This window comes from Megascapheus bottae, chromosome 33, assembly GCF_031878675.1.
Source record: "Megascapheus bottae isolate mThoBot1 chromosome 33, mThoBot2.hap1, whole genome shotgun sequence".
NCBI lineage: Eukaryota > Metazoa > Chordata > Mammalia > Rodentia > Geomyidae > Megascapheus > Megascapheus bottae.
Window position 1 is genome coordinate 8,227,221 of NC_143541.1, and position 21,569 is coordinate 8,248,789.

At 61.8% G+C, this 21,569-nt stretch overlaps 1 protein-coding gene across 1 annotated transcript in view; it reads right to left on the minus strand.

Annotated features, from left to right (window-relative positions):
* The window catches only part of Fbln2 (fibulin 2), a 38,162-nt gene extending 17,651 nt beyond the window's left edge, over positions 1–20,511 (minus strand). Inside the window, exons 1-2 of the mRNA XM_090323779.1 lie at positions 20,461–20,511; positions 6,911–8,224 (exon numbers count right to left, since the gene is read on the minus strand). Coding sequence (XP_090179905.1) covers positions 6,911–8,207 — 1,297 coding nt within the window. The 5' untranslated portion in view covers positions 8,208–8,224; positions 20,461–20,511. The remainder of the gene's footprint in view (positions 1–6,910; positions 8,225–20,460) is intronic.
* Positions 20,512–21,569: the final 1,058 nt, after the last annotated feature.

Here is a 21,569-nt window from a genome sequence, read left to right on the forward strand (position 1 = left end):
ATGCGTGCAGACGCGTGTCTGGGGACGTGTGCGTGCATGTGTGCAGTCGTGTGTCTGGGGAAGCGTGCGTGCGTGCAGACGCGTGTCTGGGGACCTGTGCGTGCATGTGTGCAGCCGCGTGTCTGGGGACGTGTGCGTGCGTGCGTGCAGACGCGTGTCTGGAGATGTGTGCGTGCATGTGTGCAGTCGTGTGTCTGGGGACCTGTGCGTGCGTGCAGACGCGTGTCTGGGGACGTGTGCGTGTGTGCGTGCATGCGTGCAGACGCGTGTCTGGGGACCTGTGCGTGCATGTGTGCAGTTGCGTGTCTGGGGACGAGTGCGTGCATGCAGACGCGTGTCTGGGAACGTGTGCGTGCATGTGTGCAGTTGTGTGTCTGGGGACCTGTGCGTGCGTGCAGACGCATGTCTGGGGACCTGTGCGTGCATGTGTGCAGTCGCGTGTCTAGGGACGCGTGCGTGCGTGCAGACGCATGTCTGGGGACGTGTGCGTGCGTGCAGACACGTGTCTGGAGATGTGTGTGTGCGTGAAGACGCGTGTCTGGGAACGCGTGCGTGCGTGCATGCAGACGCGTGTCTGGGGACGTGTGCGTGCGTGCAGACGCGTGTCTGGGGACGTGCGCGTGTGTGCGTGCGTGCAGACGCATGTCTGGGGACCTGTGCGTGCGTGAAGACACGTGTCTGGGGACCTGTGCGTGCATGTGTGCAGTCATGTGTCTGGGGACCTGTGCGTGCGTGCAGACGCGTGTCTGGGGACGTGTGCGTGTGTGCGTGCGTGCGTGCAGACGCGTGTCTGGGGAACTGTGCGTGCATGTGTGCAGTCGCGTGTCTGGAGATGTGTGCGTGCGTGCAGACGCGTGTCTGGGGACGTGTGCGTGCGTGCGTGCAGACGCGTGTCTGGGGACGCGTGCGTGCGTGCAGACGCGTGTCTGGAGACGTGTGCGTGTGTGTGCATGCAGACGCGTGTCTGGGGACGTGTGCATGCGTGCAGATGCGTGTCTGGGGACGCGTGCGTGCGTGCGTGCAGACGCGTGTCTGGGGACGCGTGCGTGCATGCGTGCAGACGCGTGTCTGGGGACGTGTGCGTGCGTGCAGACGCGTGTCTGGAGACGCGTGCGTGCGTGCAGACGCGTGTCTGGGGATGCATGCGTGCGTGCAGACGCGTGTCTGGGGACGTGTGCGTGTGTGTGTGCGTGCAGACGCGTGTCTGGGGACGTGTGCGTGTATGTGTGCAGTCGCGTGTCTGGGGACGTGTGCGTGCGTGCAGACGCGTGTCTGGAGATGTGTGCGTGCGTGCAGACGCGTGTCTGGGGACCTGTGCGTGCATGCAGACGCGTGTCTGGGGACGTGTGCGTGCGTGCGTGCAGACGCGTGTCTGGGGACCTGTGTGTGCATGTGTGCAGTCGCGTGTCTGGGGACGTGTGCATGCGTGCAGACGCGTGTCTGGGGACGTGTGCGTGCGTGCAGACACGTGTCTGGAGATGTGTGCGTGCGTGCAGACGCGTGTCTGGGGACCTGTGCGTGCGTGCAGACGCGTGTCTGGGGCCGCGTGCGTGCGTGCGTGCAGACGCGTGTCTGGAGATGTGTGTGTGCGTGCAGACCCGTGTCTGGGGATGTGTGTGTACATATAGAAGTGTGTCTTTCTTGGATAATAATGGATCCTGAGCCCCATTCACTGAACCCTGGCACCCCACATAGCCCTCTAGAGGGGCCGTGGCCCCTGTCCTGGGGAACAGCTCAGTGTTCCCAGTAGGAAACCATGGATGGGCTGAGGATCCCCCAAACGTCACTCCGGGTTCCCCAGCCGGCAGCCCCGCAGGCCGTGCTTCCTGCACACAGGGGACGGTGGCCTTACCACATCAAAAGGCCACACCCTGACGGTGCGCTATCTTGCCTCCACCCCTGCCGGGTCACCCCTCCTCTGCCTGGTCCCTGCAGCGTGAAGAGCGAGGGGCCCACGGAACCCTCAACATGAAGCCATCTACAGATCCAAAGAGGAGCTGACGGTGGCCAACGTGGTGCCATCCCCGCCGTCCCCACCCCGACCAGGGAGATTGCTCTTCACTACGTCACATCCCTGGGTGCTCTAAACTTTACCAGCTGCCTCCCTTTCCAAGCTGAGAGCTGTTCTACCAAGGTCCAGATTACAGTGCCTTTTAGAAAATCCAAATAAGGTGGCAGCGTGGCCTCTTCCTGGGGCCTCAAGGCTCAGGTCTCTGGTGATCATGAATCCGTGGTCCCTGTCCTCTGAGTTGCTTCCCCCACGTGCTTCACAAAGGGACCGGCAGGGAGGGGCCTTGAGCAAGGGCAGGGCAGGCCCCCAGCTTGCACATCTGGAAACAGCTGGACCGACAACGCTGAGGCGGGGCAGGAAGCAAGCAACTCAGCAGCCTGCCTGTCCCCAGCAGCCCTGGTCCTCACTGCTGCCAGAGCGACAGCTTCTGGCCAGCAAAAACACAAATCCACCCCCCAGGCTCCAGCCCAGAGCTGGCAGGGAACGAAAGAAGGAATTGGACCCAAGGAGCCCGCTGCGCTGACATCTTGCAAACTTCTTTCCGGAACCCCGAGTAATTGACCCACGTCTGACAGATGTAGAGCTAAGGCTAGGGGAAGGAGACTCCTCTGCACAGCTAGGACAGAGGTACAAGTTCACTGCCGGAGGGCTGGCTAGGTCCCATTTCCAGGCCGACACAGGCCCAAGCATGGAAGCTGTGGGTAGACTCAGGTGGAGGGCTTGGCAGCGCCCCAGCTCACAGTGCTCACTTCATTCAGACAGAAGGCACCCTTTAAGACAAAGGGCCTAGCAGCTGCCAAGCCCGACTCAGCCAGCGGACGTGCTGGGGTGGAGGTGGGCAGAAACTCCACAGTGGGGTGCCGTGGCCTGCGTCCAGGTTCCTAGAAGGCCCAGGACACGGGCAGCCCATGACTCCCACAGCACTCCAGGACGTGCCTGGAGCTCCGAGCCCCATGGTGGACAGACAGACACCAGCCCCTGGAGTCTTCCAGCTGAGAGCTCAGCTCTAGGAGGAAGCCAACCGTGAGCTCTTCTTTAGAAGGGAAAACAAGGCCCAGGGCAGGTAGACATCTGCCTGGGTCTCACAGCACAGGAGGGGACCAGCCATCCCAGCCAGAGGGGGCTCGGCCAGGTAGGGTCATGACCCTGCTGTAGTGGGGACATCCACACCCACGATGAGCTCCGAGACCCCCTGAGAAGGGTCCGGGCTGCTGTGCAGTGGTGGGTGGGTTCACAGGCTCGCTGACCCAGACCCCAGGCCCCAGCCCCCTCAGTCCGCACAGCTAACTGCGTGATTATTGTGCTGACAGAGGAGCCCCTGGATTGGGATCAGCTCCTGCCAGGCTGAAACCAGAAATGGCAAAAGCAGTCACCCTTGCTGGCCTGCACCTGGCCTGCACCTGGCCTGCACCTGGCCTGCAATCCTAGCTACGCAGGAGGCTGAGATCTGACGATCATTGATGGAAGCCAGACTAGACAGAAAAGTCTGTGAGGCCCTTATATCCACATTAAGAACAACTTGAGCTCTGGTTCACGTAGCAGAGTACTAGCCTTGAGCAACACAGTGCAGGAATAGTACCCAAGTCCCAAGGTCAAGCCCCAGGACAGGCGGGACAACAGCAGCAACAACAAAACATGGCATCTCTACTGGTTCTACAGGCCTCGACCCAGCCCACTACTCCTCTTTTACCTGAAATAGAGCAGAGTGCAGCAAGCCACCCTGGATGAGAAAGCAGGCAGCTCAGAGACAGGAAGGGGACCACGGGGCAGACAGGGACCTTGTGGAGTAGACTGGAGGATGTGGGGCAAGCGCCCCTGGGTCAGGCAGGGAGGGATACAGAGAGCGGAGGTAACAGCCCTGGGGAGCAGAGACCACCCTCCCCGGCCGAGAACGTCTGGGAGAGCTTCGGTCACCACCGACGGTGATCTGCCCTGGCAAACACCAACCACTCCTGGCCCAGGGAAGCCAGCTGCTGACCCGAGAATGTGGGACAAAAAGAAGTGGCTCATTCCTGTAATCCCAGCTACTCAGGAGGCAGAGCTGGGGAGGAGCCTGGTTTGAGGTAAGCCCAGGCAAAACAAGACAAGCCAGGCTCGGTGGAGCTACAGGTGACCCCAGCTGCCAGAGGCGCAGGTGGAACGACCGTGGCCCAAAGCCAGCCCTAGGTGAAAAGCCAGACCCCACTGCAAAAGAACCTACCAGGAAACAGGACTGAATCTGTGACTCAAGTGGTAGAGCACCTTCATAGCAAATACAGGACCCTGGGTTCAAACCCCAGTACCACCAAAAAGAGGAAAGACCAAGGGGGAAAAGAAAAAAGGAAGGAAAAGGCAGGGGTCATGTTTGAGCTGCTGGGCCATGGCTTGTTCATAGAGGCTACAGCGTGTGCCGTGGAGGACGCCTGACAAGTGTCAGGGAGGCCAGCCACGTTCCAGGGCTGTGGCAGGAGTGTGGCCTGTCCCACCTCCTGGGAGCCCGGGGTGAGCAGCGAGGAGTAATCTCCTCACAGTACCTCCCTGTCTGCGTCCACCTCCCGTGGCCCTGAGCCTCCAGGGCTCACCTCCCTCTCCAGGAAGCCGGCTTGTCACGGGTGGAAGGCTGAAACACCACTGGGTTTTGTGACAGAGCCATCTGTGGGCAGGAGAGGGTCCGCAGACCCCCGCCTGCTCAATCTGCTTCCACAGGCCCTTGCCCACCGCCAGGTTCTGGGCCGCCTCCCCTGCTCCTGGAGCCCTGCCAGGGGAGGGACTGGCCCCTCCCTCTAGGGTGCCACCTCCCCCAGGCCCCCGAGTGACAACAGGCCTCGGATCCCCTCCCCAGCCAGGGAGCAGCCATGTGGCTTCCATTAGGCCGCATCTGGACATGCTCAGAGGCAGGGACGGCCCGGCTCCCTGGCACGGCTCCGGCTTGCAGGCGGGACCCCCTCCTCAGGCCTGAGGCTGTTGTGGGGATTCTCCTTCTCCAGGCCCCAGAGCTGCCATGGCAGCAGATGCGGGGGGGGGTCACTTCCGGCCTCCCGCCCACCTTTCAGCAGGTCCCCCGGCCAGGGCCCCGCCAGGCCCCTGAACGGCAGGACCACCATCCTCTCCCCGCTGCGGCCCCCCAGATGGCTGCCACACTGTTGACCAGGTGGCATTCACCCGGGGTGGCCAGGAACCAATCGGTGCTCATTCAAGGCTCCCCACCCCCATGAGGGCCCCCAAGGGAGAGGTGGCCCTGCCTTGCTGGATGGCACAACCCCCGGCACAGCGAGGGTGCCCTGAGTGCCTGCTGCTGAAGCAACAGATGGCAGAGAGCAACCACAAACACCTCTAATTGCTCAGCACGAACTCTGCTCCGCACAAGCACTTAACATGAATTAGCTCATTTATTTCTTAACACAGCCCAAGAAGCAGCAAGCCCTTGCTATCTAAAGGACAGGGGGCTTGCCTGGGCTGCCCGCTCACAAGCTGGCGGCCGGAGGGGACCAGTGCAGGGCAGGTAAAGTGTGGAAGATGGAGGCCATGGTGGGTGAGTCCCAGGCCTGCTGCCAGAACCCACCCCGCACCTCCCCCCACACCCAGAAGGCTGCAGCTGCCAGGCACGCCCCGCACCCCGCGCCCGGCCCCGTACCCCGCTGACGCTAGTCTCTGGGCCTTCGCTGTGCTGGGTCGCTGCCAGAATAACCCTCAGACAGATGTGGGCACGCGGGGAGGCCCAGCTCCCAACATCCCTCATCAGAGCCCCACCCCCAAGTCCATCTGAGAAACCCAGAGCTAGGGGAAAGCACGAATGGGGAGCCCCGAGAGCGGCTGGGGCTCTGTGGGGGTTCCGGGGCCGGCCAGACCACTGGCGGCAAGGGCAGAGGGAGGGGCTGGCAAGGGGTGTGTCTGTCACCGTTCCAAGTCCCGCCCCCTCCCCACCAGGCTGGAGGGGTGGCATGTGCACACATGGGCTTCATCAGTACCCCCTGCAGGCCCTGGCAGTACAGCGGGACCCCCAGCCACACCCTACAGACCCAGCCCAGCCCAGGACAGAGCCTGGCTCCTGCTCTTCCCACTGGAAGCAGAGGGTTGGAAATGGGGGCTGCAGGCTGGGGGGGTCAACAGAACCCCCAGGTTACCGGGACACAGGCTCTGAGGGTGCTAGGTGGATGGCTGTGGGGGTCTGCTCCCACGTCACACCCAGCCGAGGTTGCAGAGTGAGTGGATGGGTCAGAAATGAGGCAGGCTCCAGCTTGGGGGCGGGTGGCATGGCGGCTGGAGTACGGGTAACGACTGAGAGAGGAGGCGGGCAGCAGGCCGAGCGATAGAAAGTGGACATGACCCAGCAATGAGGTCCTGTAATGTCGGTCATTGCTAAGAGAAATCAACACAGCGTGGGAAAAGGGTGGCTGGTCAGGAAGCAGCACAGAGGGAGGGGGAGGGGAGCAGAAATGCAGGGGCCCTGAGGCGGACTGGAGGAGGGGAAAGGGACAGGAGAGGACATTCACGAGGGCACTTAGAGCCACTGCACAGGACCCTGCCACAGAGGGGACTGTTTCTACTCTGGAGGAGGCGTCAGTGGCACGAGCACGTGTGTGTCACAGGAACAAAGTCCCAGCCAGGCGGCTGTGGTACCAGCCACCGTAGGCAGGTGGCCCCATGTTAAGTAGCATTCTTGTGCGCTGGGCACATCATAGGAGGGCATACTGGGGGTCCCTGTCCCCAAAGCCCCACTCTTCCTGCTGGGAGGCCTGTGGACCCCACTAGGCCCGGTCAGACTCCCCTGCTCCCCGACGAGGCTTGCTCCCAGAGGTAGAGCAGAGCCTGGGCGGGGACCCCCCCACCCTCCGTCTCAGAGCGCCTGCCACTGTGCTGGGGCCTGGGGCAGGGCCCAGTTCCTTCCCAGACCCAGTGGAAGAAGCAGAGTGGCCTTACCTGCAGGGCTGCCTCTGGGATCGGAATGCACGGAGTTGGGGTCGATGCTGTCCTCTGCCTGGGGCGGGGGCAGCCCTTGCGGGTGCTCGGGCTCCTCCTCGGGCTCCTCCTCGGGCACCTCCGAGGTGGGCGGGGCCTGGGACCCATTCAGTGCTGGTGCTGACAGAGTGGGGAGGGCACTCAGCTTGTCTGGGCCCCGGGGAGAGATCGGCGAGGCCTGAGATGTGGTGGCAACCCCCAGGGCTGACCCTGGCAGGGGCATGGCACTCTCCTGCCCAGTGCTGCCAGGAACGGCCTGGGCTTCTGGAATAAGATTCTCCTCGGGCCCCGCCTTGGCTTCTTCCCCCTGCTCCTGAACGGGGAAGTCAGGTCTGGCAGGGGCCGTGGGGGGGCTGCTCGTTACAGTCTGCTCAGTCGCCACCGCCTCCTCTTCCTCTTCCTCCTCCTCCTCCTCTTCCTCCTCCTCCTCTTCTTCATCCCCTTCCTCTGCCGTGGCCTCTGTCACCATCCTGGCTCTGGCATGCTCGGGGGATGGGGGACCCAGGGCAGTGGCTGCCGTGGGCCAGGGGAGGGCGGCCGGCCGGAGGGTGGCCCGGAGGGAAGCCAGGGGCTGACTCCCTCCTCCCAGTGCGGCCGGGGGCAGCCCCGCCCCTGCCTGGACCTCGCTCGCCAGGGCCACTGCCGCTTCCGCCTCGGCCACCTCCTGGTCGTAGCTGTACGGGTCTTCGTAGTGCCGCTCGGGGTCGGCGTCCTCCGTGTCCGAGAGGTTGCCGTGGCAGCCAGGGAGCTGGTAGCAGATGAGCTTCCCGCCGGCGTCGGGACAGTGGCAGGCCCGGCAGGGGGCCAGGTGCACGGTGTGGCCGGCCGGGTACTTGCGACCGCTGTGGACGCAGCCCAGCTGACCACACTGAGGACAGCTGTCGGCCACAACCACCGTCTCGATGCAGTTGGGCGGCAGCTCAGGGCACAGCATGAACTGGCAGCTGATTTTGCCACCACCGGGCGGGCAGGAGCACTCGGTGCTGCCGAAATCCACGAAGTATGACTTGCCGGCAGGCACGCGGCCGTCCATGAAGCCCCTCTGCACGCAGTCGTAGTACTGGTAGCCTTCACAGGCACAGCCCTGCTGCACGCAGCTGGCACAGCAGGCTCCGGGCTCCAGCGCCTCCTGGATGCAGTTCTCCAGCTGCGGGCACACGACGCCCGTGCAGTCCTGCCACGGGACCGCCGTGCCCGGCCTCACGCTCAGGGCCAGCACCAGGGCCAGCCAGGCCCTTGCGCGCTCCAGGAACAGCATCTTGGTCCCTCGGGGCCCTGGGGAATGGAGAGGAAGCCGGTCAGCACCAGGGGTAGGCATGGACAAGCTGACTGAGTGACCAGGCTGCCGCCTGGACAGAGAACACGGAAGTCACAGGAAAGGACTTGGTCCTCATCCACCCGGCCCAAGGCCCAGCCCCAAGTCCTAAGGCAGCACCCCTGCTTTGACAAGGCAGCCGCTGCCGGCTTTTGTTTTAAACGAAAGGCCTGCAATGGCATCTCCGATTTTATAAGCATTTGTCCTTTCAAAACTTTTAAAGGCAATGTCTGTTTAAAGGTTCAGGACAGAGAGGAAACCGGTGCAGAGCCACTGCAGGCTCACCAACTCCCAGCGGAGCCCAGGCAGGGGCGGGGGGGAAGGGCGGGACGAGCGTGGCCTGCGGGCCTGGCCTGGGCCGTGGGCAGCGGCAGGCAGACTGGCCATTCCCCTGCACAGCAGGCCAGCCGGCCCCCACCCGTGGCTCCGCCACGCCAGCCACCGTGAGGTGTGGACGGTGTGTTGGCCAATGAGACAGGCTGCCTGGCTGCTCCCCAGAACCGAAAGTGGGGGACAGAGGCATAACTGCAAGTACGAATCTGTGCCGGGCACTGGCAAGTACACCGAGAAGCAATACATCGAGAGGGGAAATGGGAAGTGGACAGTAGAGACCCCGCCACCCACTGGCGGGGTCAGCGAGGACTTCTCCAGGGGACTGCCATGAACGGGGCCTGGTGCTGGAGGCAGAGCGGGGTGGGCTGGGGCAACCACAAGCTCAAGGACAGCAGAAGCAAGGGGGCGACAGCGGGAGCGGCCGTGGCAGGGCCAGTGGACTACCCCAACTCCTAGCTTCTGCAGTCGCAGAAGGAACCCCAGTACCCACTGACACCCCTGGGGCTCCCGCAGCCTGCAGGAGTGGTCAGGAGACCCACCTGGACCCAGCCCAGATGCTTGACTGGACCACGCCTGGCCCCAGGCAGAGCTCCCCCTCACCGTGATTGGCTGAGAGAGGGACAGGGGACCCAGCCTGACACGGAACCATGGCTGGTCTGACAGGAAGGCGGCAGAAGAGCAGGGAAGAGCTGGCAGGCTCTGATTTTGTCTCTTAGATCTGAACAACCAGGGAACACGTCCACTTCCCTGCCAGAGAAGCTGTGTGGATGTCCTCTCAGAGAAAACGTTCGCCATGCTGGGCAGAACAAAGGTCCAGCCAGGCCCCGCCGCAGGCCCCCAGCAACTCATGGCTGGAACTGTGTGGCGCTGATGTAGGGCAATGCACAAGTGCTAAGCGGGACCCAAGTGGACATGTCACTGCCCAGGACAATGGCTAGCACACAGGCTGAGACAGGAAGCACTGAAGGGCTGGAAGCCAGCACAGCCTGTGGGCACCGTGGAAGGAGAGGAGCCCCCCGCCTGGGCAGGGACGTTAGGCTTGCCTAGCATGCACGAAGACCCGGGTTCGATTCCTCAGTACCACTTACATAGAAAATGCCAGAAGTGGTGCTGAGGCTCAAGTGGTAGAGCTCTAACCTTGAGAAAGTCCAAGGACAGTGCTCAGGCCCTGAGCTCAAGCCCAGGACTGGCAAAAAAAAAAACCCACCAGGGACAGTGACCCTGCAGGCATGTCGGAGGACATGTCAAGGTTAACACTTGTCAACCAAGGACCAGGAGTGCAAGAAGGCACAAGTGTGGACCATTAGCACAGCTGGCACAAGTGCAGCTCCAGGTGAGGGCAGCAGAGCCTGGGCAGAACCCTGCGCCCCGTCACGGCTGCCACACGAGGACACACAGGTGACCCCCACACACACACAGCAGGGTCAACGACTTCGTCCTAGACATGTAAACACATCAATTAGCCTGGAGTCACCCGAGGCACGTAAAGATAGAAATGCAGCCAATTAAAAAGAATGTGTAAGCAGTGCACTGATGATTCAGGGGCTGAGATGTGAGACAGAAAAATCCAAAAGGTCCTTGTCCCCAAATACTCAGCAAAAAGCCAGAAGTGGAGGCATGGTTCAAGGAGTGGAGCACCAGGTGTGAGTGAAACAATCAAATGAGAGAGCAAGACCCTGAATTCTAGCCGCAGCACCAGAGGGAAACATGCTAATAATTACAGTTATAATAATAATAATATCTGATCTGGCCACCATGGATCAAACCTGTAATTCTACCCACTTGGGAAACAGAACTCAGGAGATCACATTTTAAGGCAACCAAGTCCAAAAAAGAAAAGCTCACAAGACTTCCCAACGGATGGCCGGACAGGGCGTCCATCCCTGACATTCCAGAGACACGGGGAAGCAAACAGGAGGATCACAGTCCAGGCTGGCCGGGGCATCAAGCAAGACTCTATCTACAATAGTAGTGAGCACTAAAACAGGCTGTAAACATAGCTCACATCAGAGAGCACCTACCTAGCAAGCGCAAGGCCCCGAGTTCAAACCCCGCTGATACCAACAGCATGGACAGCCTGAGAACGTGAGAGATGGGATGGACAGGGCGATGGCTGGACCACAGAGGACGCCCAGGGCGTGACACGGAGCGGGCACGTGCGCCTCCCAGGGCCAAGTGAGCAGCTGGCGCCGAGGAGGGGAAGGAAGCCCCTGACAGGAGATGAGGGCTGCCCCGAGGCCTGCCCTTAGCAGGAGCTTCCTGGAAGTCAGTGCCAAAAGGGAAATTAGAGGGTGCCCCGGCAGTTCTGGTCTGATAAGAGGAAGTCATCCAGCTCACGGCGGGAAATAAGCTAGTTCTTGGCACCGAGCACCAGCCAGGACTTAGCTGTGGATGGGATTTCTATTTAACATCATTTCCTCGGGGCCAACACCGACTATGACCTCCAGGGATACTGACTTCATCCAGACCGGGGAACAAAGAAACCTGCCCGCCAGGGCCACACTCCAGGAAACCCGGCCTGGGAATGTGGACCCCAGCCTGGCTGGCCATCCAACAGGGCCATCCATCAAGCGCCGTGCCTCTGACCACCCTGCCTCGGAGGCACGAGGGCAAACAAGACTGACTGTCCCACCCAGGCGGCCACGTCTTCTCCAGGAAGGGGCACACAAAGAACTAAGTAATGCAGCAGCCCTGAGGGACACGGACATTCCCGTGGGGAGAGAGGCCAGGGGGGCCCTCCAGAGCCTCTCAGCTGAGACCTGCCTGGCACAGTGGTGGTGGAAAGCTCCACTGAACGGCCTTGTGGACACAGGTGACAGCGTGTGCCAAAGTCCTGGGGTAGGAACCAGCTTGCTACACTGAGGGGATGTAGGGAACAAGAAGTAGGGTGAGGGACAGGAATGTGGGAGCCAGAGAGGGGCGTCCGTTCCCACACCCCTCCAGTGCAGGGGGGGCACTGGACGTCAGGGGCATCAGGGGAGTTGTTCGACGCGACAGGGCAAGACCCTATCTCAAAAATAAACACGCGGGGCTTGGCACTGTGCCAGCCACTCGGGAGGCTGCGATCTGAGGAGTGAGGACTGAAGCCAGTCTGGGTGAGAACGTCTGGGAGACCCCTACCACCAGTGTTGTGCCAAAAGTGGAACTGTGTTCAAGCGGTAGAGAGCCAGCCTTGAGCAAAAACAACTCAGGGACAGCACCTAGGCCCCGAGTTTAAGCCCCAGGAATGGCATAAAACAGTACGCATTAAATTACAAAGTAAAAATCAAGACAGGGCGTGGCTCAGCAGTGACAGTGCCCGCCTAGCAATGGCAAGGCCCCAGGTCCAAACTCCAGTACCACCAGCAACGATAAAAAAGCACAGTGGTACAAAGCGGGGGCTGGCGTGCTGGCCCAGATGTCCCCGAGGCTTGGAAGACCTAGCACTTAGGGTGCAGAGACCCCACACTCCTCGTGTGTTTGTTGACCACCCCGGTTTTCCCTCAGTGGGGTGAGGACGCAGGAGAACACGCCGTGAGACGCTGTGAACGCGGAACGAGCTGGCCGCAGTCCACAGTCTCTCATCGCAGGAGCAGCAAAGGCGGCGAGGAATGACAGAGCTGCCCCACCTCTCATCAAACCTACAGAAGGAGCATGTTGCGTTTGGCTCCAGAGGGCTGCGTGTGACAGGGACGGCTCTGCCGAGGAAGGGGTCCCAGGGTGGAGTGGGAGAGGCCGCCCTGCCCCGCCTGGGGCCCTGACCCCCCGCTGCCACCACGGACGCCCCAGTGTCCTCCCACAGCATCTCCTCGGAGCACCTCACTGCCCTCTCCCCATCAGCCCGGGCCCTGGGAGAACTCTAGCCGGGCCAGCGCGGCTGGGCTCTGCTCCCCCAGAATGAACCCCAACAGGGAACCTGGGCAAGCTTGAACCGTCCAGCACAGGCTACTGCCCAGGGCAGCCTGAATGCGTCCTGGGGCCCTGCACAGGACTCTCCCCCTGCCCCACCCCTCTTGCCTGTCCCTCCTGCACACGGACAGTCACAGGACCAGTGGCAGCCAGGGGAGGAGTGGACAGGAGGACAGTGGAGCCAGGGGAGGAGCGGGCAGGGTACTCTGCTGGCTCGGGACTAAACCCCAAGAACCCTTCCGTCCACAGGTGGAGACTGTTGAAGCTGGAGACAGCAGAAAATTAGAAAATAAAAATCCAGCCTGCCTGAAGCCACCTTTGGGGCTGACCTGGCCAGGCATGGCCCGTCTCGAGAAGGCTAGCTTGGGACAGGTTTTCTGTCACCTCCAAGCCAGCTTCTTACCAGACTCCCACGTGTTCCCCCGTCCCCCACGCCGGCCACCCAGGTTCTCCCAGCCTCCCGGGGGACACTCAATCCTTCCCACCCCACCCGCTCCGGGGCCCCCCACACCCAGGCCAGCTCAGGGGAAGCCCTAAGACTCCTGTTCCCAGCCCCTCCTCTTTGCTTCAGTCTCTGCCTCGCTCCTGAGACTCTGCACACCCATGGCCAAAGCCAAATCCCACAGGTGGGAAAATGCATGAACGGTGGGTTAGTTGGTGAGTGGATGGGCGGGTGGGCGGATAAATAGATAGATGGGCTGAGTGGATCAACTGTGTGTGTGTGTGTGTGTGTGTGTGTGTGTAAATGCATGGGGTGGAGCGGATGGAGGGAGGGACAGGGCGGTGGTGGCTGGTTGGGAGGGGTGTCCGATGGGGGGTAGGGGTGAAGAGAAGGTGCGTTAGTGGGTGAGAATAGGGACTGGTGTGGGGATAACTGGTGAACGGATGAATTGTGGGTGGGAGACAGACATGGCGGTGGTATGGTGGCAGGGGCTGACAGATGGGTGGCTGGGCGTTGAAGCTCTCCTAAGCTGGTGGACACCCCAGGATAAGACATGGAGGCGAGGACGTGCATTTTAGGGGTGAGAAGACAGAGGGGCGGGGGGGAGATGGGGAGAGGTTGGAGGGGGTTCCTGGAGAGCCATGGCAAGGATAGCTGAGGACACAGCAGAGGCACGAGTGGGGGAGGGCCGGTGGCTGGAGTGGAACGAGAGGAAGTTCTGACCTCAGTCGTTTCTTCTCAGCTCCTCTGCAAACACTGGCAAAGGCCCGGGGCTCCCAGGGGCAGCACCTCAGACAGCTCCCTGCCCGGGAAGTGCTGGGAGAGCCTGGCCCCGCGCCTGACCCGCTGCCCCGGCCCCCGCGGGGAAGCATGGCTCCCATTGCGGAATGGACAGCCAGCTCTCCCAGCACTGAGAAGAAGAAGAAGCAGAACACTCTCGCATGGAGGCTGGCCCAGGCCCAGCGAGGTGGAGCTCACAATACTGTCTACCCTTTTCACAAATGGGTAAGCCATGGTCACAGGTCTAGGGAAAGCCAGCTGCCTCCTCTCCTGACAGACGTCCAGGGACATCTGAACAGGAGCGCTGCTCCCGCCTGCCGTCGGGGAAGCAGCTTGTTCACCTGGTGGGTCCTGCCTCACCTCCCGCCCCTTCCCCTCTGCCCGGCTGGCCTCTGCCTGGTCCAGACTGCCTCCTGGGACACCCCCACACTGGAGTCTTTCTCCTGTCTGACACCAGCAGGCTGGTTCAGCCCAGGACAGACACTGTTACCCTGTCACCAAGGGCCATCTTCCTGCTGAACAGGCCGGAAGGAGGTCATCAGAGGCCAGCTCTGGGGGTCCCTTCCCCCCACTCTGGAACCAGGCGGGGTACAAGGGACAGACAAAAAAGATAGAGACAAGGCCTGGTAACCCTTGGGAGAAAGGGAGAAAGGAGACAGAGACAGAAGCAAAAGGGAAGCCACAGAGACCAAAGACAGACAGACAGACAGACGGACATGGAGTCAGGCAGGCGGGCCCAGGTCCTCGGCCCACATCTGGAAGACGCCAGCCGGGGAGTGGGCAGCTGTGAGTCCCCTGGGGCCTTCGCTGAGCCGGCCCTCTAGTTTATTTGCACGGGCCTGAAATTCAGGAATTTCCCGGGGCTGCCAGGGAGGTGAGGGGTGTGTGAAAACAGCAGAGTCTGCCCTGGCTGGCAGAGCTGCCGGGTGGAGGGGGCAGGATCACCCCCACCTTGGGGTGGCCTGTAACCACTGCTGGGAGGAGTAAAGAAGAGCAAACAGGGTAAAGCTGGGGTCCCAGAAGCCGGGCTCAGGGCTGAACCCCGCTCCCAGGGAGGCAGCTGGCCAACCCATGGCAAGTGACCCAGACAGCAGCGAGGTTCTATCCACAAAATACACCTGGTCCCAGGAGCCCAGCGGCCGAGGCATGAGCAGAAGACAGAGGACGCCAAGACCCCGCCAGGCTCCAAGCATGCGGCCGGCCCTCTGCGCCTAGAAAAGGGGAGGGTCCCCTCGGCAAAGGCCGCCCGCCAGACACACCCCGTGTGTGACTGAAGTCCAGCCCAGCTGCCCTTTTCCACACCGTTTCCTCAGAGCACACCGCCCCTTCCCTGCCAGGCCGCTCCTGCACGATTCTCAGTGCAGCCTCAGGGAGCAAGACGGCTGCCCATGTCACCCAGTCACCCAGGTCCGTGTGGCACATGTGGGCAGAGCCGCAGCCCGCTCTCCCCTCACTCCCCACTGTAACCTCAGCCACTGCGGGGTGGCAGCTGTGACTCATGCAAGCCTGTCCTTGAATCCTGTCGGCCCCTCAGCTTCTTCTCAGGCACGCATTTCAGAGGTCATGGCGGGGCGGGGGTGTGACAGCTACTTCTGAGGACCTCTAGAGGCAGCCAGAGAGGGGGCAGGGGTGATGGACAGGCTGAGGGTGGGCTTTGCAAACAAGCTCCAGAGAGGAGGCATGAGCCTGGCCATCTCAGGATGTGGGGGTGACTCTGCAGGGACCCCCCACCCCGTGCCTCTGACGCCTGTGACACCCACACCACCTCTCTTCAGAGCCCCGATGGTGGAGAGCAGGCTCGGCGTCAGCACGGTATTTGTTTGTGGGTCTGAGGCCTTGGGCCTGTGACCCCAGTCTCTGCACAGCTGTGGTCAAAGGTCTCCACGTACAGTATCGGCAAAACAAGCGAGGGACGTTTCTAAGCAGCCCATGTGCCGTGTCAAGATGGGGCAAGAGCCCAGTTTTCACCCAGCCCAGCCCCACTCTGTCCAAAGAGGAAGCCGACGCCCCGGCTACTTCCCTGACAAAGTACACAGGTCCCCCAGCCCGCCCCGGCCACCCATGACCAAGGAGCAGAGGCCAGAGTGTCTCAAGAGGTGAAGAAGTTAATTTGCTTCCCAAGATAAGCAGGAAGCAGATAAGGGGCGCTGGCAGCTCTGAGCCCTGAGCCCCGAGCCAGCGCTGAGCCCTGAGCCCCGAGCCCTGAGCCCTGAGCCCTGAGCCAGCCCTGAGCCCTGAGCCCTGAGCCAGCGCTGAGCCCTGAGCCAGCACTGAGCCCTGAGCCAGCGCTGAGCCCTGAGCCCCGAGCCCTGAGCCCTGAGCCCTGAGCCAGCGCTGAGCCCTGAGCCCCGAGCCCTGAGCCCTGAGCCCTGAGCCAGCGCTGAGTCCTGAGCCCTGAGCCCTGAGCCCTGAGCCCTGAGCCCTGAGCCCTGAGCTCTGAGCCAGCCTGCCACCTCTGTTCCAGGGGCCTAGACAATGTCTGAGAAACCAGAGATGAGCACGCCTACAGTGTGTGTGCATGCATGTACATGAGTGTAGGCGTGTGTGTACATACATGTGAATGTGTATCAGAAGAGTGTGTGCCTGTGCATGGGAGAGTGCACATACACGTATGTTATATATCTGTGTATGTAAGTGTGTTCTTATGTATGCATATGCCTACTTGAGGATTGTGCATTCCCAGGGAGTGTGCCCCTGGTGTGTGTGTGTGCACCTGTGCGCGGGCATACAACCTCATGGTTGTGTCCTCAGAGAGTCTGTGTGTCTCCCAGTGCCCTGACCTGGGGGTCTTGGCACCCCCGTCCCCATCCCCCCTCCCACCCCCACTTACCCCACCACCGCAGGATTTCTGCTCAGGATGTGGGTCACAGACCTACGGCCAGGGCGGACTGGTCAGTGGTCCCAACTCCACTCAAAGAACAGAACTTCCCTGATGCCCTGAACACACCCACGTGGGACAGGAAGAGGGCTGAGATGCTCAGCCCTCTAAGATGAAAAGGGGGACAGAAGGGGGGATGCTAGACCAGCTCTGAGACGGAAAGGGGGGCTAAAAACGGAGACTCTAGAGGTGACAGGAGAGAAAGGCCACACACACCAAGCCCAGGTGACCCACCTACAGCACAGTCCACCTCTCAGCGGGGACATGGGGACCAGATGGGCACACTGCCACTTGCCCAAGTTCCAGGTGGGGAAACTGAGGTTGGTCCAGGCCCAGACAGGTACCGGGCGGGCCTGGCCTGGTCCCTCTCCTCCACGCTCCCCACGTGCCATGACTTCTTCTTACATGCAGGCATCCTTGATTACCAGACACTGGCAGAGCCCAGAGGGCAGCCCCTCCCCACAGAGGAGCCAAGAGGGCAGTGCAGGGGCTGGGCAGGGCTCAGGCGCAGGGACTCTGTGCTGGGTGCCACAGCCCCCTCCCCCTCCCCCTCCTCTACTCCCCCTTCCTCCTCCTCCCCCACCCCACCCCTCCCCCTCCCCCCTGGCCCCAGCCCAGCAGGGTGGGTGGCATACTTTCTGGGTGAGGACAATGCAATGGCTCTCATAAACCGGCCCCCGCCCTCCAGGAAGGAAATAACCTCCCAGACCTGAGCTTTCTTGCAACAATGGCCGTGCAGAGGCGGAGGGGGCAGGCCTGTAACACTTCCAAATTACAGTTAAGGGGAGACAATGAAGCAGATGACGTACAGCCTGACCCGAGTGAGAGGGCGCCTGGGGGTTCTGATCCAGGACGGAGCTGGCCCTCTCCCAGCTCTTCCTCCCCCTCACGGGCTCGCACACACTCTTGGGGCCTCAGTTTCCCTTCCCTGCTTCCTCACTGGCCTCCACCTGTCATCTGGCTCCCTTCCCAGCCCCATCTCCAGGCTGGGGCTATAAAGGGCCTGGCAGGCCTGGCTGTCCCTCTCCTGCTGGGAACACCCGGCCTGTCTGTCACCAAGCCTCAGAACTAGGGTGTCCCCCAGCAGCTCCCAAGCAGGGGTGAGTCTGCATGGGCTCCCCCAAGCTGCAGCTTGGCTCACACTGGTGAGACCCTGGCATCACAAGTCCCCCCAACAATGCCTGCCTCCGACCACCCCAGGAAGACGCCTAGGTGCAATCGCCACAAGCAAATGCCCCCAGAGGAAAGGACGAGGGAAAGCAGGGAGAGGAAGGGCAGATGCCACATCTGACTACTGACCAAGCTGCCAAATGACCATTGATTCACCACGAACTCTCCTGTGCCAACGCCAGGAGAAAGGCAATCATGAATGCAAGGGGTTTTTAAAAACCATCTAAAACCCGCCATTGGGGCTGGAGGCCTGGCCCAGTGGTAGAGCATCTGTCTAGCAAGTACAAGATCCAAAATACAGATGCCAGCACGTCTTCCCCACACCCCACCAAGTGAACGCACAGATGGACACCCGTCCACCAACTACATGGTAGCCCATGTACTGTAATGACTGGGGATTGTTTGCTGGAAATGGAGCCCGGGGTCTGGCTATGGACTGCCCACCACCTGAACATGTCCAAGTCACACACATGCCACAGACAAGCCTGGTCTTCAGGCAACCAACTTCCAGGAAGCCATGTGCCTCAGAGCCACTCGGCTTACATAAATAGAGCCATGTGCAATAGGGAGACGAGAGAAGGAGGGGACTCAGAATAACACCATGGCTGCCACCGCACCTGCCGCCTGGCAAGCATCTGCACAAGGGACCAGAAGCCGTCCCTCTCTGCATGGCATCGCATTTTCTTGAACCCAGGGCCAGCTGGGTTTAAGGAAAAGACGCTTGTAGCCCACACCTCTGGTTGCAGTGACACCCCTCCGAGCTGTCCAGAGCAGGGGCCTCCATGGCCCCGGAGCGGTACACACTCACTCAGCGTCTCGGCTGTGCCCATCCCGTCGCGGGGATGCTGTTCAAGGAGGAGCCCTGCGTTGGGTTTCGTGGGATTTAAAGTGTCCTTGCACATCAGACGTGTACAGCATTCCCTGGAGGGCACACAGCTTCCATGGCCTGTCGTGAAGAAAGCTCAGGGACGCCCTCAGCGCTAGACACCAAATCCCTCCCTCTCTTGGCTCAAGCGGAGCGGGAGGTGGGAGGGCTTTGCTCTCTGTCCTGTCAAACAGGGGCATGAAGGAGGCCTTCCAGGCGGCCGGGGAGAAAAGCCAGGCCTGACTCACATCTGAGGTGCTCTTGCTCCCGGGGTCCCAGCCCCCATTCCCCCAGCCCAGTGGAATGTGTCAGCCACCATCGCAAGCCCGCGCTGTGGTTCAGGGCCCCAGACATCACACCGCTCCAGTAAGTGAGGCCCCGAGCGGTGGACAGCTCACCAGGGCTTCCCCAGACACAAGAGGGACGAAGCCACAAAGAAGAGAGCTCGCTGTCCGCCGCAGCCACAGCCTGGCACGCCAAGCCGTGGGCCCGGCCCCTCCCGGGAGGCTGGAGGCCCACGCTGGCCCGTGGTCCACGAGGACCTGTGGGGCCTGAGCTGCCAGAGCGTGGGATTTTTTTTCAAGAGAAGACGGAAATCCGGACTTTTGTGTGAAACTTGCCAATCTGTAAATGTTGGCAGCTGATTAAATTTTTTAAAATAATAATAACAGGGTGAGAGCCAAACAAAACACGCAGGGCTAGCCACAGCGGGGCTGGCAGGTTGCGCCTCGGCGTTCACAGGCTTGGACGCCTCCCCAGCCGTCCTGCTCCCACCCCCTCCACCGCCCCAGAGCGCCAGAGCCTTCACCCGGGCACCAAGCCTCCAGCCGCAGCATTGGCTTCCGCTCTGTGCCAAGCCCGGGATAAGGCACGGGGATCCCCGGTGGGGCTCCACACATGCACCTCTGTGGCTCTGGCTGAGCAACAAGCACCCCAAAGTTGCCCTTTCCTTCTCCTTTCCCAGTCGGTCACAGCGACACCTGCTGGCTCAGCCGACCCAAGCGACTCTGAAAGCCGAGCGAGCCGGGAGAGATCCTGGGCGAGAGTGGAAGGCAGGAGGAGAGCCTGGTACCTTTAACGGGACAGCGGGGAAGGAAGGGTGCCCTGCCGTGCCCAGCCCTGCACCCTGCCCCAGCCAGTCCGGCCCACGGCACAGGAGTCTTGCCACCTTCAGGGCCCCTCTCCCCGAGGCTGGGGCTCTGGGCCCATGCAGGATGACAGCCAGAAGGTCCAGTGCTCAGGACCACAGAGCTGTCCTAGGTGACAGCACTGGCCACGTGGGAGGCGTGCGTGGCCCATGTGATGGGGTTGTGAGAGACACAAGTGTGGAACTGGTGTGCCGGTATGGGTGTGTGCACACACACACATGTATAGAAGAGAGAGGCGTGTTTAGGAAACAACTGTTTGATAGAAGCGGATGCATGTCTGCAGGCTGCACGTGTGTGTGTGTGTGTGTCTGTGTGTCTGTGTGTCTGTGTGTGTGTGTGTGTGTGTGTGTGTGTGTGTCTGTGTGTCCTGGAGGCAGGATGGCGCTGGCTCTGCAGCAGTGCGGGGGTGCTGCCAGTCTGTGGGTGACGGCCTCAGTGCCCCGGCCCCCGCTCCCTGGCTCCCCAGGGTGGTGGCCTCGAGGTTCCCGGGGAGGGGGGGTGCAGCGCTGAGGTGGGGGACAGGCTCTGAGCTACAGGAGTGGCAGGCCTGAGGGCTGGGGAAGCCGGCCGGCAGGGCAGAGCCATGCCCTGTGCTCAGGAGCGGCTGCATCCGTCTGTGGGGCGGCCCAGAGGGGCTGCGGACAGCAGACAGCCACACATGGGGCCCGGGCACCCGAGCCGGGGACACTCACCAGGCTGCACTGCGAGCACCAGTCCGTCTGCCCTTCTGTCTCCACCTCCGTCGTGTGGAGAGCCAGAGTGCAGCGTGCAGGCTGCTCGGCTCTGATGGGGACAGGGGTGGAGGCGGGGCATCGGGCGGGGCCCCTCCAGCCTCCACCCCTCCCAGCCTCCGCCCCCAGCCGGGCCTCCCCCGCCCCCTCCGGGCCTCCGCCCCTCAGGCAGGGCCAGGGATCCCCTCTGTGGAGGCGGTGACCCTGCGTGCAGCTCCTAGGCTGGGTGCTGGAAGCCAGGCCCGGACGGCTGGCGAGAGCTCCCTCTCCCCTGCGCCCCTCCCGGCCCTGGCTGGGGTTTTGAATTCCGGGCGTGCTGCACGGCTGCAGGGGCAGATGGGCTGGACCCAGCTGGACCCTGTAGCCACCTCAGGTCCTGCAGCTCTGAGGCTGCACCTCTGTTGCATGTGCCATTCATTGTGTAGCCTCAGCAAGGCCCTGATCTCTCTGAGCCTGGCCTCATCTGTGTGGAACTTGTGCCCTGCAGCCCAGGGAGGGACAGGCTGGAAGACCGGGTCCCAGACTGGGACTCTGACGCCCTCCCCCAACACAGGCAAGGTGAGACCTCCCACCATCAGGGGACCAGAGCCCCACCTGCACAAAGGCTGCTGGCTAAGGGCCTCTCCCAAGCCCGCAGGAGCAAAGCCCACGCAGTGCCAGCCTGTGGCACATGCTAGCACCAAGATAGCCCAGGTGCCAGAGGATGAGGCCTGAGCCCGGCCTGCAGACCTGGGCTCTGCACACGGGCCCCAGCTTCAGTTCCATCCCTAACACCAGTGAGGGGCCCAGAGGCCAGGTCAGAATAAAGGCAGGCTGGCTGGAAAACCTGTCCTTCTACCTGTGGCTGACTAGCAGCTGACCAGCGGCACTCCTCTCCCTCCACCTCCCCACCTCCCCATTCTCTGTCTCCATGTCTACCTCCCTCCCTCTCCCTCTCCCTCTCTTCCTCTCCCTTTGTCTCTCTGACTCTCTGTCTTTACCTCTGTTTCTCTTTGTCTCTGTCTCTGTTTCTCTGTCTCTATCTTTCTCTCTCTCATTAACTCATCCATTGATGCTTCCTCCAGGGCCTT